The sequence below is a fragment of the Leuciscus leuciscus genome (assembly GCF_965113295.1).
Source record: "Leuciscus leuciscus genome assembly, chromosome: 1".
NCBI lineage: Eukaryota > Metazoa > Chordata > Actinopteri > Cypriniformes > Leuciscidae > Leuciscus > Leuciscus leuciscus.
The window spans coordinates 14470134-14489298 of NC_138725.1; the positions used below are offsets into that span (position 1 = coordinate 14470134).

At 37.0% G+C, this 19165-nt stretch overlaps 3 protein-coding genes across 5 annotated transcripts in view; all 3 read right to left on the reverse strand.

Moving 5' to 3' along the window:
* The window catches only part of LOC309498809 (uncharacterized protein), a 266922-nt gene that overhangs the window by 177230 nt on the left and 70527 nt on the right, over positions 1–19165 (reverse strand). The gene's annotated exons all lie outside the window — the stretch shown is intronic.
* The window catches only part of LOC309500856 (uncharacterized protein), a 134769-nt gene that overhangs the window by 15184 nt on the left and 100420 nt on the right, over positions 1–19165 (reverse strand). The gene's annotated exons all lie outside the window — the stretch shown is intronic.
* The window catches only part of LOC309500829 (uncharacterized protein), a 71513-nt gene that overhangs the window by 3638 nt on the left and 48710 nt on the right, over positions 1–19165 (reverse strand). The window contains exon 4 of the mRNA XM_082172583.1: positions 6864–6960. Within this exon, the coding sequence (XP_082028709.1) occupies positions 6903–6960 (58 nt within the window). The 3' untranslated portion in view covers positions 6864–6902. The remainder of the gene's footprint in view (positions 1–6863; positions 6961–19165) is intronic.

Genomic DNA, 19165 nt, shown 5'->3' on the forward strand with positions numbered 1-19165 from the left:
TCCCTCAGACATTTCATTATAGCACCTTATAACTTTATATATATTATAGGGCTGGGAATCGATTAAAAAAAATTAACTAATTAATTGCACAATTTCTGTAATTAATTGCAATTAATTGCGCTTCCCCCAAGCTTGTAATCATCAATATTTAAACTTAGAATCACCTAATTAAACAACACAGGAAAAAAAGGGAACAGAAAATAGCCCTATATTAAAATATTAAACATCAATATATCAATATATTATTCTTTTTCAATAATCAATCAACATAATCAATTTAACAGATTATTATTATTATTATTATTATTTTATTAATTATTAAAACAAAATATAGTCCTACAAAGCTATTATTACCAGAGCATGTGATCAGAGCAGGTCATTTTACCATTGTTGCCCAGCATGGCTATACCAGCTCAGCAAACAGAAGTCAACAGAGAAATTTCACGTTACTTGAGTGGACTTTACTTTTCCAGTGCTTAGTACATGATTGAAGCCTTTGGGTCGTTAACGACAGAGCCGCCGACACACACACACACACACACGGAACGGAGAGCTCGCCGCTGCTGGGCCATTAACGACAGAGCGAGCCGACACACACACACACACACACACACACACACACACGCACACACACGCACACGCACGCGCGTGCGCGCGGAGCACAGAGCGCGACGCACATACCGAGCGGAAAAGACCCGCTCATGAAAGCTGCCCGAGAATGAAACCTGACCGCCGAACATGGAGGGGCGGGACGGCATATTTCGGCCTTTTTAATAGCAGACGCAACAGGAAATCATTAAAACGAGGCAAAAAAAAAAAGTGCTGCGTCAATTGCGTTATTTTTTTTTAACGCGTTAAACATTTCAAATTAATCGCAAAGATTAACGCGTTAATTCCCCCAGCCCTAATATATTATAATTTATAATCTTTTTATTTATTTTTTTCTATTTTTTATTTATACCTATGTTACTTGTCACTTGTCTTGTCACTTTATATTGTATGTGTACTGGAAGCTACTGTCACCAAGACAAATTCCTCATATGCGCAAGCATACTTGGCAATAAAGCTCTTTCTGATTCTGATTTAAGGTGCTGTACGGTTTCTTCCAAAATTTTGCCATCAATTTCTTTGAAATCAGACATAGTAACTACTTTCTCAGGTGGTTTGATCTGTCTGACCCCAGGGCAACTCAAGGATGTGCTGATCACCTTTCTGATATTATTGATTTTCTCAGAGAAGAAAGAAGCAAACTCACTGCACTTGCTGTCTGAGAGCATTTCACTGGGAATATGGCTTGGGGGGTTTGTCAGTCTCTCTACAGTAGCAAAAAGAGTGCGTGTGTTGTTTAAATTGCTGTTTATAATATTTGAGAAGAAAGTCTGTCTAGCTTTGCCTATTTCCATATTGAAAGCATGGATGCTGTCTTTGTAGAAGATGTTATAATGGACTACAAGTTTTGTCTTCCGCCACATGCGCTCTGCTTTTCTGCATTTTCTTTTCATATTTTGCACTGTTGTTGAGTTTCTCCAAGGTGCTTTTTGTCTGCCACTCTTCTTCCTGACTTTAACAGGAGTAATATCATCAATAACACTTTTAACTTTTGAGTAGGAGGAAATCAACAGAGTCTGCAGATATGCTTGGTGTTAAGGATATAGCCTTCATAAATAGTACACTAGTGTTCTCATTTAAGCATCTCTTCTTGACAGACACAGATCTAGCTTCAGTGGCAGGAGAGATCAATATATCAAAGAAAATACAGAAATGATCAGACAGTGCTACATCCTTAACCCTCTGAGGTCTGAGCTGTTTTCTGGGCCCTGGAGGTGTTCTGACATGCTCTGACATTTGTTACTAGTGACATTTTCATGGCTAAAGTCTAATTACACTGTATTCAGCACAAACTCTGCTACAATAATATATCAGCAGCATGTATGTAAAAGTTTGTAGTTTTGAGATAATGACATTTATGCGTGGTTTGTGAAAATACAACAAAAAAAAAATCTCACTGAAATAAGGCCATGAAACCCATACTGATTATTTCTTCACAAGACTTTTGAAAATTGTATGACGTAGCCTAGAATATTTGCTCCAAAACTATGTGAAAATCACCCTGACTGCTCATTCAGATAAGGAAATATATTGATTTAAAAAATTTACGACGTGTTTTGTGTGAGAAAGCTTTATGCGGGAGCTCATTAATATGTAAGCTTTTCACACCTGAGAAAGACAAAGACACTCCCCTAACTGCCCTATTAGGAGCGACCAGGCCCTGTCATTCAGAGCAACCTTGCACAAAGAATGAGGAGATTTAAAAAAGAATGGCTTTTAGATTGTTTGGATGTAACAAAAACGACTCGGGGTAAATGTGAATTAGCTCAAGAATATAGGGAATTTTGGCAATATTCATAATTATAACTCATGGTCATAATTCATAAGTCGCATGTACATTTATTTTATTAATTATCGAGATTTCCTTGTTCTGTAACTGGTCTAATCACCGTTCGATTCGTCCCTCGAATAAATGTAAGATCATCACAGTTAAGAAGGGGTATTTACAAACTCCCGGAAGGATGCTCTGGCCGCGAGTATCCCTTCCTGAGTTTATGAATTAACCCTCTGAGGTCTGAGGGGTTTTTGGGGTCCTTGAGATGTTCTGACATGCCCTGACATTTGTGCTTTTTTCAGTTGCTTATAAACATATTAATGGCAAAGGTATAATTACACTCTATTTAGCACAAACAGGGCTACCATAATATGTGAGCAACATGCATGTACATGTTTGTATTTTTGAGAGAATAATGTTTATGCATGGTTATTGAAAAAACTAAAAACTAAAGTTTCTGAAATAAGGCCACAAAACACATACTAAATACGTGTCAATAAGACTTTTGACTAATTGATGTCTTTGCCTAGAGTTTTTTCTTCAAAATGATGTGAAAATCATCCTGCCCTTATCATTCACATAACACAATACATTGATTTAAATCTTGTAAAACACTTTTTGTTTGTAAAGGCAATATGCGCAAGGGGCGTCAACCATTCAACAGCATCATGCATATGTAGTGGTTCACACCTCAGGAGACAATGGGGCCCGCATACTTAATGAGCCATTCATTCAGGTGTGTCACCTATAGCCACAAGAAAGAATGCAAGAGCAATATATATACAGTATATATATATATATATATATATATATATACATGGGCGTCGGAAGCAAAAAAAAAGTGGGTGGGTCCTCCCCCAGAAAAATGTTACTTACACCATTTCATGTATTCTGATGCCTTTTAATTAAACAAGTAAACTAAACTCGCATCCACGTTGTGCATTACATGCACAGATATCCGTGGATTAACCTGCTGATACCATGGTAATTTGCCAGCATTGACAACTTAAAGCTGTTATTGATGTTTGCAACGCAATATTTGACTGGAAGGGTACAACGGGCGTTTTTTTCGTCAGTTGCGGCTCGTTGAGAAATATAATGTAGCGATTTCAGCGGAAATGGAGTTTAATTCATTAGGGCATTCCTCAAGTGGAATGGATTTGACTGACGACGCTCTGAAAAGCGAACAGCTATGCGCTGAATGTAAAAGTAAGCGGGTCCAATATCATTGGTCTTAAAAAGTGGGTGGGTCTTGTCCCACCCATATACAATGGTTCCGACGCCCATGTATATATATATTCTACCAAATTGGTTCACAGTTGGAAGCATGTCAATTTATTTATTTTTTTTACAAATTTTGCTTGCAAATTGTATAATATCCAAGGAAAACATGTCTATTAATTGTGCAGTTAATTCTCATACTGTATTTTCAGTTTTGGAATATGTATCCTCTCCCCAAATTTGTCAATAATAAAACACAATAAAAATTATTTAAAGAAAATGCTTATATTTACCTTTTAAAATGTGTTTACATCTACCTTGTAAATATATATTTTTTTATTAAAAAGGTTACAATTACAACAACAATTGAAGTGTAATCTTTCTTTGTAAAAACTAAAGTATACATTTTATCATACATATTTCAAACTTCGAATATAGCCTACATTGACAAAACATACTATATTTAACATATTAGCAAAAATTGGCAAACAAAAGCTTATTTGAGGTGGCAGATATTTTACAGTAAAAATGTGTAATCTATCCAAAACTAATCAACGAAATGTTGTCTTTCATATGTCTGTAACATAGGTCTTTCGTTTTTATTATAAGGAATATAAATGTTAATTTGCAGTTTAATACGTTGCTTATACAAATACATTTTATTTCAACATATTTCAATCGATTTTACTCAGTATAGCAAAATAGTTTGCTAAAAGCAGATCATTTATTCACACACAGAAACGCAATTCAAATTTAAACCGTCTTTTTGCGAGTTGTGGTAAACAGCGCATCTCTGCGTTTATTCATTCACACAGAAATGCGATTTACTTGAGAATGAAAAAAAAAAACTTACTACATTATTCCATCCGTTGCTCCTCGAAATACCAGCACTTCTGAGGTAAGTTTTCCATTATTATTATTCCTCACAGCGCTGCGAGACAGTGTAGACAACTACACTTATCTGAATAAACTTGATGTGTTTTCTCGAGCTGATATGTGGGCGTTCACAGTTTGTATGGGATCGTCTCAGTCATTTGCGTTTGAATAGCGCGCGCTCTCCGTGGGCGTGGCCGATTATAACGTAATGAGATGAGATGAGCTCGACTGGAATCGCTCTCTTTTAATACAGATTTCACAAGATGAGAATATTTGTTTTTTATATAAATTACTTCATTTAAAAGAAGAGAATTCAAGCTTCATGCCTGTGTGTCTGTATGCCTGTTTGACTGAGTATTCGCTCAGTTATTGTTCATTTTCGGACGCGTTTCAGAATGGACTACACTGGCAGAGAGAAGGCAGAACTCGCTTCGTGTTTATTTTTCTTTATTTGGCAAAAAGCACAACACTTTGTTTTTATTGTGAGTATACACAAAAATAATACACATTTAACAGAATCGATTGATGTATGAAACTCCTATGGAAAATCAAAGTCAACAGAGTATTTATGAGTTTCTTTTACATTGATAAAAAAAAAGCGAGCTGGTATCGCCGGCGATACCGTAGACCTCAGGGGGTTAAGAATTACTCAATGTATTCTATAATAACGAGCTTGTAGCTTTAGATCTTTTAGCTTCATTGACTTATAAGGTGGACAAAGAGGCAGTTAAAAGTATTTTATGAATTTTAATAAAATGCAAAACTAGAGATTACATAAGCTACGCATATAAACGTACGTAAAAATGCAGACAATAAAACAAACACACATTTAACCAAACAAAACATAAAACATGGCGTGATTAGAATGAAATTGAAAGAAAGAAAGAAAGAAAGAAAGAAAGAAAGAAAGAAAGAAAGAAAGAAAGAAATGGAGAGAAGGGAAAGAGGGTAACTTAATTCACAGACCTTAAAATAGACACCAGAAATTAGCTTTAGAGGGATCAGAGATAAAATACTTGCAAAAGTATGTGCTCTTTCAGGTGGTGCTGAAAGGGACGCGCGCGTGCGCGTGTCCGGCTGATGCTGAGGCGTTGCTGCGTCTTCCCGATGCCGCGGGAAGTTTGAAAAGGTTCACTGAATGTAACGTTACCGAGAAAGTTCAGATCATTTCCCGAGGGGAAAGGCACGGAGGAGCTTAGTTGCAAAAGGCACGGCAGCTTCTACATGACGCAAGGCATGCGTCCCACAGGGCCAAGGCCGTCCAGCTGGAACGGCGCTGCACGTGGAGAACGGAGGAGGTCCGGGATGGGAGAGACCGGAGCAGGATCAGAGTTGAGGGAGAAGAGAGCGATCGGAAGAGGAAGAGAGCGATATGAGGGGGCTTCTGCCGTTTTATCAGACATCTGTTTACGCCCCCTTCCCGAGGCTCAGCGAATCAGATTGTCTTTTTATCTGAGGCGGGAAGAATTCTGTGTGTTAATGCAGCCCGACCCCACGTGTGGAATCACGAGGGGGCAAAATATGGTATTATGCTCGGGGAATTAAAAACGCATGGAACAATAACGTTTATCACAGTCCCTTATCAAAAATCTCCTTCGTCTTGCGACGGGGATTAAAACAACACCAAAAACGAATAGTGACAAAGATAGCAACACAGAGATACGTTCATATGCATCATTACACACAAATAACTTTGGATTAAACACACTAAAATTGTCAGTGTTTCCATTATGGCCAGTGACAACACTTGCGAAACACAGGAATACGTATCAAACATTTAGTGGCTTGTTATGTGGAAGAATATCTGTTTCCAAAGTTCCAGAGTGTGTGTGTGTGTGTGTGTGTGTTCTGGAATGCCTTTGAGGCTTGGGTCGTAAAGTTTTATGGTCTGAGTTCGGGTTACCAGACACTATGGAGTGAATATTCTTTCAATGAATCTTCAGAATTAAAGATTTTACTCTAGCAAAACACACCTCTATTATAAGGCAAAGCTAATCACACACATACATATCGGAAGGTATACATTCAAGAGCCATATTTCTACATGACGTTGCACTTTAGTGGCTTTCGTGTGTGTGTGTGTGTGTGTGGAATGTCACGTGATTCAAAGGCATGGGGGGTTTTAGTGTCAAAACAGGGTCCTCTTTGTGACCCAAATGTCCCCCTGGGGGAATCATTAACCAGCCAGTACAAAAGACGATGTGTTTGCCATCACATGATTCCTTGATGTGAAAAGCAGATGCCATGGTGCCATTGTTGCTACATGGATTTATTTACAATACAACATAATCCAAAAATACACAACAAATGACAAAAGAGCACATTGAAAACAATGATCCAAAGACAGAGACCTTTGTGCCATTCCTAAAAACATTGTACATACCTTTCATTTCCAAGGTGTTTGATTTTCATTTTACCATGTTCATGTACAGAGACTCATGTGAATGTTGAAGTCAGCAGGACTCAGTTGCATCTGGTCCCTGAAAGAAAAGAAAAAAAGTGAACATACTGGTATCAAGAGAAACTAGGCCTGCACGATTTTGGGAATACATTTTAGATTTTTCTGGTTAAAATTGCTTTTTAAAATTCACAGAATACACACACACACACACCTACACAAATGTTTCCAACAATATATAATATAATGAACACCATGTTTGTTGTGCCTTGTAGGCATAAGCTATGTGCAGTACTGCATAAAATAATTTTATTTTACAAAGCAGCCTATAAATCTTCCAAAAGATTTCAGTAACAATGCTAGAGAAAAATATATTGATTATCTTATGTTACTTCAAATGTTTCCATTCGTTATGATGATTTGAAATGAGATAATAGTAAAAACATAAAGCCTAATGTTTGGTGCATTTTTCCTTTCAAACGCAATCGCGCTCCAAAATATGATACATTCAAACGCACAGCGCGCTCCAAAATATGATACATTCAAACCCACAGCGCGCTCCAAAATATGATACATTCAAACCCACAGCGCGCTCCAAAATATGATACATTCAAATGCCATCGCGCTCCAAAATATTAAACATTATGGTTATACATATCTATGTTTGAGCATCTGTCTAGTGGACTTTTGTAAAATAGTCTGGTGAAAAGTGTTTGGCACACCCAAGTAAACTCTTTCTGGGACATTTCCTTCAAATTTAAAAATCAAGCCATTTTACTTTTGTCTCCTCTGAGGCTGGGATTTGGTGCAAGGACACCTTACAGGCGAACACAGAGCAGGTTGCATGCCAGGATCGCTTTGTCCAACGCTTGCTGAAACTAAATGTACTTTTGGTGGCTAGCTTCGCTGCCTGTGTACAAAATAGGTGGGAAAGGTGGTCTGACTGGTCTCTATATATGATTTGGAGATGGTCTTATTCAAATAGATAGCTATCTACGTAGAAACCGGTTGCAAATTTAAACCACTCACTGGGTGACATCGTTTCAGACTCAGACAGCTTATAACAAACTGGCTGCGTGTTTTCAGCTTTTCTGAGCTGGCAGACACGCCAGAAACATAACCAAATGCAAAAAAGTTACGAAAGTGAACATTTCATCCGATGTCCCCTTTAAGATACTGTATGTACTTAAGTAAGAATAGTTTTTCTGATCTCAAACAATTTCTAAATTATGATGTAAAGATCATTGTTCATACCATATGTATACACTTGTAAATTAATCCCAATTTTGTTTTTAGAAAATGGAATACTATGGTGCAAGTTCACGTACTACACGACGACAAATCAAAACAAAAGTGCAAGAACATTTAATGAGCCTGGCTGTGGATGCTTTGTAAGTTCTTGATGAAACTGTGGAGCAAAGAATGGATGATGATGAGGATTTTGACAATGATACATTGGATCAACTGGATTTGACACTGGATAGTGATGAAACAAATTACTAATTTCAAGATACTGACGAAGAGGAGAGCCTCAGTTTGACATGACAAAATTGGCTGAATGGGCAGCTAGTCGGAATATCTCTCAGTCTGCTTTGTCAGAATTACTTCAGATACTTATAATGGAAGGTCTTAATTTACCTAAAGATCCAAGAACACTTATGTCTACTTTAAAAGACTGTGAAGTAAAACAAATGGGAAGTGGGAGTTATCATTTTGGCCTTTGTAACGCAATATGTGCAGAGCTGACCAATGAGGAACCAAATGATAGATGAGGAACACCATCGTGATGTATCACCTCTTCGGGAGTTGGGAGTGGGATTAGTTACATCTTTTGTTCTTGATTATATGCATTTAGTGGGTTTAGGAATTGTCCGTAAACTTGTTTCACTGTGGGTCAAGGGACCCTTGACGTAGAATTTCATCAAGTGTTCTTTCAGTTGTATCTGAAAACCTGAAATTACTTGGGCAAAATTTGCCTAGGAATTTCTCAAGAAAGCCACGGTCACTTTATGAATATAGCCACTGGAAGGCTACAGAATTTTGGCAGTTTTTGTTATACACGGGCCCTGTTGTGTTGTTAATACATTTCCTAAACTTTTTAGTCTTATCAGTTTCCATGAGAATTATTTTGAGTCCGGATCTGTGCAGTAACTATTGTGATTATGCTGAAAACTTGCTGAAATGTTTTGTAACTATTTTTGCCAAAATCTATGGGAATGAATTTTTTGTATATAACATACATGGTCTTATACATTTGGCACAAGATGCTCGTAAATATGGTGCTCTTGACTCTGTATCATGCTTTCCATTCGAAAATTACTTGGGACAATTGAAAAGGAGGGTTAGGAGACCTCAAAATCCAGTTGAGCAAATTGTGAGACGTGTCCAACTCCACCAGGATTTTCCACATGCACACAGTTTAAGCAATGCCAATACAAAGAATGATCATCAGCTGCTCTCCGGGAAACTGCTTTGAAATTGATAACAGAGTTTTCCTTGTTAGAAATGTTTTGGTCTCTCCCGCAGCAGACATTTTTGAAGTATGTGAGTTTTTTAATGCAGGGACTTGTTTTTTTTTTATTATCCTATCAATTCTTCATGCTTGGGAATTACTGTCGGTTATGCCAGTTATTTGTTGTTCCAGTGGCACAACTTTCAAAAAAACTTGTTCTTCTGCCAATGACTGATGTGTATGTGGCTTTGCCACAGCTGCATGATTACTGACTCTATATTGTCATGGTTCAGAATGTCCCATTTTAGTGTTGTGGAGTTCACTGATGAATTAACAGCCGATAAAAGTCACTGACTGTCATTGATGTCATCCCTACAAGCTGGATTACTGGACCCAAAAGAGATTAATGTTTTTGGCCTACTGGTAGAACTCTCTGTATCAGCAAGGCTGTAAAAAACCAACAAATAACTCCTGAAGCAGACTGGGTAAAGTACAGCATAAGCATTATAGGAAATGCAGGTAACATGAAAGGATCATTTGCTTAAAAAGATTCCTGATGGTAAGCTTTTTTCTCTGGGTAGAGCCAGTGTCCTCTCATGTACTCACTTCCACTAGCCAGTAAGTAGGACCTGCTTGTGTCAAGGTGATAGGCTTTGTGAAATATAATTTATTAGGCATTTAAAACCCCCATTTCGTCATTCACTGACGTAACGTCTCCATTCCCTCCTCGGGGAACGAGGGTTACATACTAAACCGAGACGATTGTCACCATACTTTGGTTCTTAATTTGGTCAGTATGTGGCGTGATCAGTGTTATCTCTTGACTCTCTCATGTTTTGAGAGATTGAATAATTTTTTTTCAGGGTTTGGATGAAGACTCTCCACAAACAAATTGACTCAATTGTGTTGAGCCCGCCAAATATCAAGACCTTCCTCTTTTGTTATAAAATAAAGTTTTGTAATGGGGAATTTTTTTTAATAATATTAAAACTAGGAATTTCACTTGGCCCACCCTACATCTCAAAGCTAGAGCCAGGCCTGGTGTTTAAAGTTAATAGTAATTGACTTCATGAAGCCTCATTGTGTGAATGAAACATCAAACTGACTAGAACAAACTCTTTGAAATGTATATATGATACTGAATATCAAGGGTGAAATGGTTAATAATGTTGACAGAAAGCAACCTCATTCAATGTCAGTCATGTGTGCAGTGAAATATAATTTATTAGGCATTTAAAAGCTCTATTGAGAAGCTCAAAAAGCAATCATATCAGGCTACTTCATGGCTTTCAGAACTGAAATTATTCCTGATTCAAGCTGAATCAGCAGAAAATTAAAAAGGACAATAACAATGAGATGTTGATAAAACGACTAAAGAGTTTAATCAATAATTACATGAAGCAAATACAAACATTAGAATTGAAAGCGAATGAGACAGATCTCATCTCAAGAGAAGTAGAGAAGAAAAGTGTCCAGTTTCAAAGATCCATGAAAGTATATCTTGTGTTTGCATGGAAGAGTAGAAGTGGAAGAGAAACTAGATGTTCTGATAAAAACCAAGAAAAATTAGTTAAAAAATTTAAATCAGATTCATGTCTCTCTCAAAAGTAATATGGCCTCTTCTTCAGCTCCTGAACTTTGCCTTCAAAATGTTTTATTTTCTAGTGTGAATTTTCTGGCACTCTTTCAGTTCATCTTCTGTAGTAAAGGACTTCAGCACTGAAACACGCACCACCGTGTCTTTTCTGTATATCATTTAATTTAATGCAAATAAAGGAACATACAGGGGCTTCACGCTTAATTGACATGGTGAGTCACCTAAACGAGTCTTGCGTCTATCTTTTCGCATGCTGCCATGCATAAAATTCCATGAATTATTTTTTTTTTAAATACTGTTTGGTTGTGAGACTCTTCCCACACTGAGTGCAGGTTGTTGATTTCTTGGCTCGTCTTTTCTTTAAAAATATATTTTTAGTCTTTGAGCGACTCAAAGGTTTTCCTCCAGGTTTGACATGATGTTCCTCCTTCACTTCACTCAGTTCTTCACTCTCCTAGCTCTCTTCCTTTGGGTCTGAAATGAAAGAAAAACTCTCATTTCAAATTTTCTAAATAATCAAAATAGTTCAAAGAGATATGATATTTAATTATGTTAAAAACTCCTAAAACGTTTTAATTAAGGGCTGTTTACACTAAACTTCTCCTTCGGTTGACTTCACATGCTTGTGAAAGTGGGACACTAGAAACACAAGATCAAGTAAATTTCACTGTGAGAAAGAACACAAATGTTTGCAGTAAAGCAGAGTAGATTGAAAATTTGTAAATTTTGGAATGATTATTATTTGTTATACATGTTTGTAAAAATATGCACAAATTCTGGTAACATTGTTACAAATTGTAAACCTACGGAAGAGGATTAGGGCCAAGCAATAATAAAAAAAAAATAATTAAAGTCACTATAATGCGAGATTAAACTCATAAAATTTCGAGAAAAAAAGTCCAAATACAATCTTGAGAATAAACTCATTAAATATCGAGAATAAAGTCGTTGTGTTTCGAGAATTTTTTTTATTAAATTTCGAGAAAAAATTTCTAAATACAATCTTGAGAATAAACTCATTACATTTCGAGAATAAAGTCGTGTTTAGGGAAAAAAAGTCGAAATGAAATGTAGAGAATAACCATTCGATCAGTGTTCATTGCATAACCTACTGATAGAGGACATGGCAGAGTTGGATCACTTAAGGCGGGCGTACACGGTGCGAGTTCGGACCAGGATCGGACACTCGGGAGGTCGTGAGATATTGCACACGTTGCGAGTCATTTTAACTGATAATCGCGTCAAAGCAGCTGGTACACGGCACGACTGTCCTGCACGAATTTTATCCCGAGCCGGCAGAAATCACGTGAGCTTTTGCGCTAAACACAGAGACCGTCAATGTTGCATGCAGGCAAAGCTTCAGATAGAAAAAAATGACAGAAGTGTGTGCAAATGATTTGTTGTAAAACAGTAGCCATTCCTTTCAACATAAAAACTAGAGATAGAGAGAGAGAGAGAGAGAGAGAGAGAGAGAGAGAGAGAGAGAGAGAGAGAGAGAGGTGTGTGTGTGTGTGTGTGACAGTGATAGTGTATGCGCACGCTGTATGGTTGCTGCCACTGAGGTATAGCCCCACGTGGTTGTGTATGATTAGCAATAGGGGACAGCTGGTGAAAATCGGGCCGACTCCCCGAATTTTTTAAACATGTTTAAAAATGATCGGGAGGTCGGGGAGGTGCTCATAACGTGCTCGGCTCGGCTCGTAATTCCTCTCACACGCTGTGAGCCACGACCATGCGAGCATCACCGATTCCACTCGATTTCTACCGAGTGTACAAAATCATCTGCGAGCTCGTAAAAACAGCAAAAATCGCACCGTGTACGCCCGCCTTTAGTCAAGCTATATTTTAGACTTTCTTTTAGTAACAAAGAAAAGAGCATTCTTAGGTCTAGGTCGGCTAGGTCTTTTTAGAAGAAACAATCAGTCCAATTTGCGCGATGTACTCGCTTTTGTCCAACATGAAATTCATAGTGGTTTCGTGATTTTCCAGGATACCATAAGACACATTATTAAACTTGTTGATTCTCAAGGTGTGGAATTTCGACGAAGGAGACGCTTGAGAAGACACCAGTACACTTGCGTTGGCCCAAATGCGCTCTGGCATATGGACAGCTATGATAAATTAAAACCGTACGGCATTGCCATTAATGGCTGTATGGTTACAGTCGTTACATTCTGTGGATGGAGGCGTACACAACCAACAAATTCGTCTTATAGTTTCCTGGGAAGCCACGAAACCTCGATGAGGTTGATATCAGTAGGCTATGCAATGAACACTGATCGAATGCGTTATTCTCTACATTTCATTTCGACTTTTTTTCTCGACACACAACAACATTATTCTTGAAATTTAATAGGTTTATTCTAGGGCTGTCAAAAGATTAATCGCGATTAATCGCATCCAAAATAAAAGTTTGTGTTTACATAATATATGTGTGTGTACTGTGTATAATTATTTTGTATATATAAATACACACACATGCATGTATATATTTAAGAAATATTTGCATACATATACTGTATATATTTATATATAATTTATATTATATATAAATATTTTTTTTTTATATATATATATATATATATATATATATATATATATATATATATATATATATATATAACACATTTTTCTTAAATATATACAAGCATGTGTGTTTATTTATATATACAAATTTAATTATACACAGTACACACACATATTTTTTAAACACAAACTTTTATTTTGGATGCGATTAATCGCGATTAATCTTTTGACAGCCCTAGTTTATTCTCAAGATTGTATTTCGACTTTTTTTCTCGAAATTTAATGAGTTTAATCTCGCATTATAGTGACTTTAATCTTGAGATGGTTTTATTTTTTTTATTATTGCTTGGCCCTAATCCTCTTCCGTATAAACCATATATAAAATAAATGTAAAATAAAACAGTTAAAATATTTAAATTTAATTTGACCTGATGTTGACAATATGAAACCTCCCTTTACTGACCGTTTGTTTTAAAAAACTCATGCTCATGGACATCAGAATATAATAATGTAAATTCTTCCAAATATAAATAATGGTAAGAACAACAGTTGAAAGCGTAAACAGGAATAAACATAGGCCACTGTTAGATTTACTGTTAGATTTAATGAACAATGCCAAACAATGCTGAGGGAGAAAAGGTAGCCTCCTTTTATCACTGTAAAGCTGATTTGAAACAATCTATATTGTTAAAAGCGCTATATACATGAAGGTGACTTGATTTGATGTAAAGAATAAATGTCATATTCCTTAGTTAATCTGATAGTTTTGTAAGCCGTCGTGTTCATGCTACTGTAACAGATTTCTTTTTAAAATTCATAGAATACACACACACACAAATGTTTCCAACAATATATAATGCACACCAGATATACTGTATACACACCAGATATATAAATGAATATGATACATTCAAACGCAGAGCGCGCTACAGAATATGATACATTCAAACGCAGAGCGCACTACAGAATATGATATATTCAAACGCAGAGCGCACTACAGAATATGATATATTCAAACGCAGAGCGCACTACAGAATATGATATATTCAAACGCAGAGCGCACTACAGAATATGATATATTCAAACGCAGAGCGCGCTACAAAATATGATACATTCAAACGCAGAGCGCACTACAGAATATGATATATTCAAACGCAGAGCGCACTACAGAATATGATATATTCAAACGCAGAGCGCACTACAGAATATGATATATTCAAACGCAGAGCGCGCTACAAAATATGATACATTCAAACGCAGAGCGCACTACAGAATATGATATATTCAAACGCAGAGCGCACTACAGAATATGATATATTCAAACGCAGAGCGCGCTACAGAATATGATACATTCAAACGCAGAGCGCACTACAGAATATGATACATTCAAACACAGAGCGCACTACAGAATATGATATATTCAAACGCAGAGCGCACTACAGAATATGATATATTCAAACGCAGAGCGCACTACAGAATATGATATATTCAAACGCAGAGCGCACTACAGAATATGATATATTCAAACGCAGAGCGCGCTACAGAATATGAAACATTCAAACACAGAGCGCACTACAGAATATGATACATTCAAACGCAGAGCGCGCTACAAAATATGATACATTCAAACGCAGAGCGCACTACAGAATATGATACATTCAAACACAGAGCGCGCTACAAAATATGATACATTCAAACGCAGAGCGCGCTACAAAATATGATACATTAAAATGCAGAGCGCGCTACAGAATATGATACATTGAAACGCAGAGCGCGCTACAGAATATGATACATTCAAACGCAGCGCGCGCTACAGAATATGATACATTCAAACGCAGAGCGCACTACAAAATATGATACATGGTTTATACATATCTACGTTTGAGCAGATATCCACAAACACAGTAACGGTTCAACTGCAATGTGAAGCTTATGCAACAATAACATTAACTAATAATTAAGAATCCCTTACCTTACATCTTTCTTGTCTTCAAATCGCGTTCTTCTTCTTCTGAGGTAAATCCAAATGTAAGCTCGCGGTCTTCCAAACTCGACGAAAAGCAGAGACTTGCGATGTTTCTGCTTTGTTTTTGAGGTAACGAGCACGTCCGTGTGAGGCGTGGTGGACGATTTGCATGTCAATCTCTTTTGCACGTGGTCGAATTAAAGGTAATGAGCAAGCGCGTGAGAAACTGGACATCTTGTTGGTTTTATACAAATTACTTTATCAGAGAATATTTGTTTTCATAAATGTGTGACAAGTATTCGTTGAGTTTTGTATCAGTTTATAGACGTGCTCAAGAAAAAAAGTTCAGCGCGACAGAGAGGCAGAACACACACCCTGTTTATTTTATTTATTTTAAAAAAGCACAAAGTTTTGATTTGATTGTTAGTGGACACATAGAAAAGTAGACATCTCACAGATTCTTTTTTTATATTTCTTTTTTCTGTATGACCATACATGTCAAGTCAAGTCAAGTTTATTTGTATAGCGCTTTTCACAATACAGATTGTATCAAAGCAGCTTCACAGTATTAAATTAAAATAATACAACAAAGTTTGTTTCAAGAGGAATTTATTGATTGATAAAATTAAATTAAATATCCCCAACTGAGCAAGCCAAAGGCAACAGTGGCAAGGAACCGAAAAACTCCATCAAGTGACCTAATGGTGTCCTAAAACTCCATCAGGTGACCTAATGGAGAAAAAAAAACCTTGGGAGAACCCAGGCTCAGTCGGGGGCCAGTTCTCCTCTGGCATTTATGAGCTAGAGGCCGGATTGTAGTTTGAACTGTAGGATTATATGAATGCCTGGCTGAAGAGATGCGACTTTAATCTAGTTTTAAACTGGGAGAGCGAGTCTCTCCCTCCTTTGGTGGTTCTGGATATCCTAGGTATGACCAAAAGCCTTGAATATAGTGATCTTAAAGAGCGCGATGGATTATAGGGTGATAGAAGATCCGTTAAATAGACTGGAGCTAAGCCGTTTAGGGCTTTATAAGTCAGTAGCAATATCTTATAATTAATACGGAGCTTTATAGGTAACCAATGCAGAGATGATAAAATCGGTGTTATATGATCATATTTTCTTGATCTCGTAGGATTAATGGATTAATTTAAGTTTATTGTGCTACAATGTGAAGAAAATCCAGCAAAACGCGCCGGTGCGTTTGCCAACCCCAGAGGGTTAATGAGAAATTGAACAGGTGTTCCTAATAATCTTTTAGGTGAGTGTACATATACTGTATAGTAGGGGTGTAACGATACGCGTATTCGTATCGAACCGTTCGGTACGAGGCTTTCGGTTCGGTTTTCGGTACGCATTACGTACCGAACGGTTCGTTGGACCATTTTTTCTGCCGACCAAAATAGTCATTTCAAATGAAGGCGCGTCGCGGGTGGAAAGCGCGCTCATAGAGGCTGGCGCGACCACAACATCAACTGGCAAACGCAATGTAAGGAACGAAACTGAGCTACTCATATTGTGTTTGTGTGGACCGTTTATCAGTTTTGACCTGTGAAGCGGGACTTGCGAGCCCTATGCGCGAGCCTGATCAAGCAACACCACACAGCGCTAAGAGATCCAGACCAGTAAAGAAAGCATTTGAATTTCAAATGCTTTTTGAATTCGCCACTGAAGTAATAACATCGCTGCGAGATCTAGTGAGAAACATGCACATTTCTCTGTTATTAACGGATCAAACAGCGCTGACGTGGAAACCAGGAAGAAACATCGTGCCATGAATGAACTGGCCGTGTCCACAGATCAGCAACATTCACCGTGGAATGGATTTGCTGTAGTAACACTAACTGCAGGGCATGGAAGTTTGTCAGGAACAGTGGGCTATAATGCTTTCAAGTAACATTGCGTCGGTTTTATTTTGACATTATGAATACAATTGCTGCCCTCAAATGTTAATCTGAACTAAAATAAACCTTTGTTTATAACTAGCCTACTACTACAGTATTACATTTCATTTTGTCTAAGGAGCTGTTTTGTTTTATATGCTCATAAGAAGAGTCAAGTATAGCTCCATTATTGCTCAGTAAAAAAAAGCAACAAAAGAAATAAATAAACAAATCATACTTTATGATTAGTTTCATTAAATAAAACAATAATAAAAAAAATTAATTCAAGGAAATTTCTCTGGCATTTATTTATTGTTGCTGTATGGAAAACGTACCGAACCGAACCGAACCATGACACAAGTGTATCGTATCGAACCGAACCGTGAATTTTGTGAACCGTTACACCCCTAATATATAGACATTATTATACATGTTTACTTAAAAATTGTGAACACACAACTGTCCCCCTTTACTTAACATACACATAAATTGTAAGAATATGACTAATAGTAAAGACTACTAAGAAATAAACATTATGCATAGATGCTAAAGCTATTAAATAGCAGTCCCAAACTAGCTTTTGTTAATACAATGTTGCATGGTATGAGCCACCACAGTCATTTAAAAAAATAAATAAAAAAATAACACTGAAAATAAAGTTGCATTTTGGGGTTAATATAGAAACAACAGTTACCATGGTGAATACACAATATTAACAAGAACTGTTAATGAAACATGGAAACTGCTCCTGGTGAATAGAATGAAAATCATCCCTGCATGCAAATCCTCCTCAGCTAACACACAACGTACCAGTAACGTGATTTATTGCTATTTTACTTTTATTTCCTGACTTACTAATTTACAACGTAACAACGTTGCATGCTCGTCTTTTGCACTTTATACACAGCACGCGCCGCCGCATTTGCGTGCAATTGAAGAGTGTGCGCTACTACGAACACAGTAGCCTATAACGGCTGACATGACAGGAACGTCCGTTTTTCTGAGGTGAAAGACTTTTTATTTCAGCGTACACGTACGTCAATGCCTGGTAGTTCCTATTGTGCTGGGATTTCTGAAGTAGTTGTGATTCGCCTCTCATAACATGCTCTTAATGCACGCAGAGTAGATTTTTTAGTTTTTGTGGTAATCGCGGCTTTGAGCGATTATGTAATCGCGGCATCCATAATCGTAATCGCAATTAGAAATTCGATTAATTGTGCAGCCCTACAAAGAGGCGAAACGTTTTGGAAAATTCTATGCAGTTTCTTTTTTGAATAATGCAATCTGTGAATGACCTTTAACTGAATAAGGCAGTGTCTGGAATTAAAAGAATGTTCATTAATATCTTACTTATATCTTATAAACGTATATATTAATATCTTATTATAAGCACGTATACAATTCATAATCTGTAGAAATCTAAAAAAATACTCTGTGGAAGTTTAAATTCCTGTTGCAGTTGACTAAAGGATGCCATAACCCCATCTAAGAAAATATCTCCTATAGTAAGTTAGAAATGAAGAATTCCAACACGAAAGTGCCTTTTGTCTTGGTCTTTAATCAGGCATATGAATGAAAAATAGACCAGAATAAGCAAGAGAATAGCTCAAAGCTCATATGGAATATATAGTAAGAATATAGAGGGAGTATCACTATCTCAACCAATAAAATCATACATGACATCATATCATATATACGTTGTATAACAAATCTATAAATGGTCAATATCAGGTAAAATTTGCCTTGCGGTCCAGAAGGCTTATACAATACATAGAATAGAGGGCTCTTTCCAGCCAAACACTGAGGTCCACATTAATGGATAACAGATGTGCATTACATACATGCAAAGGAATCAGAGCATGC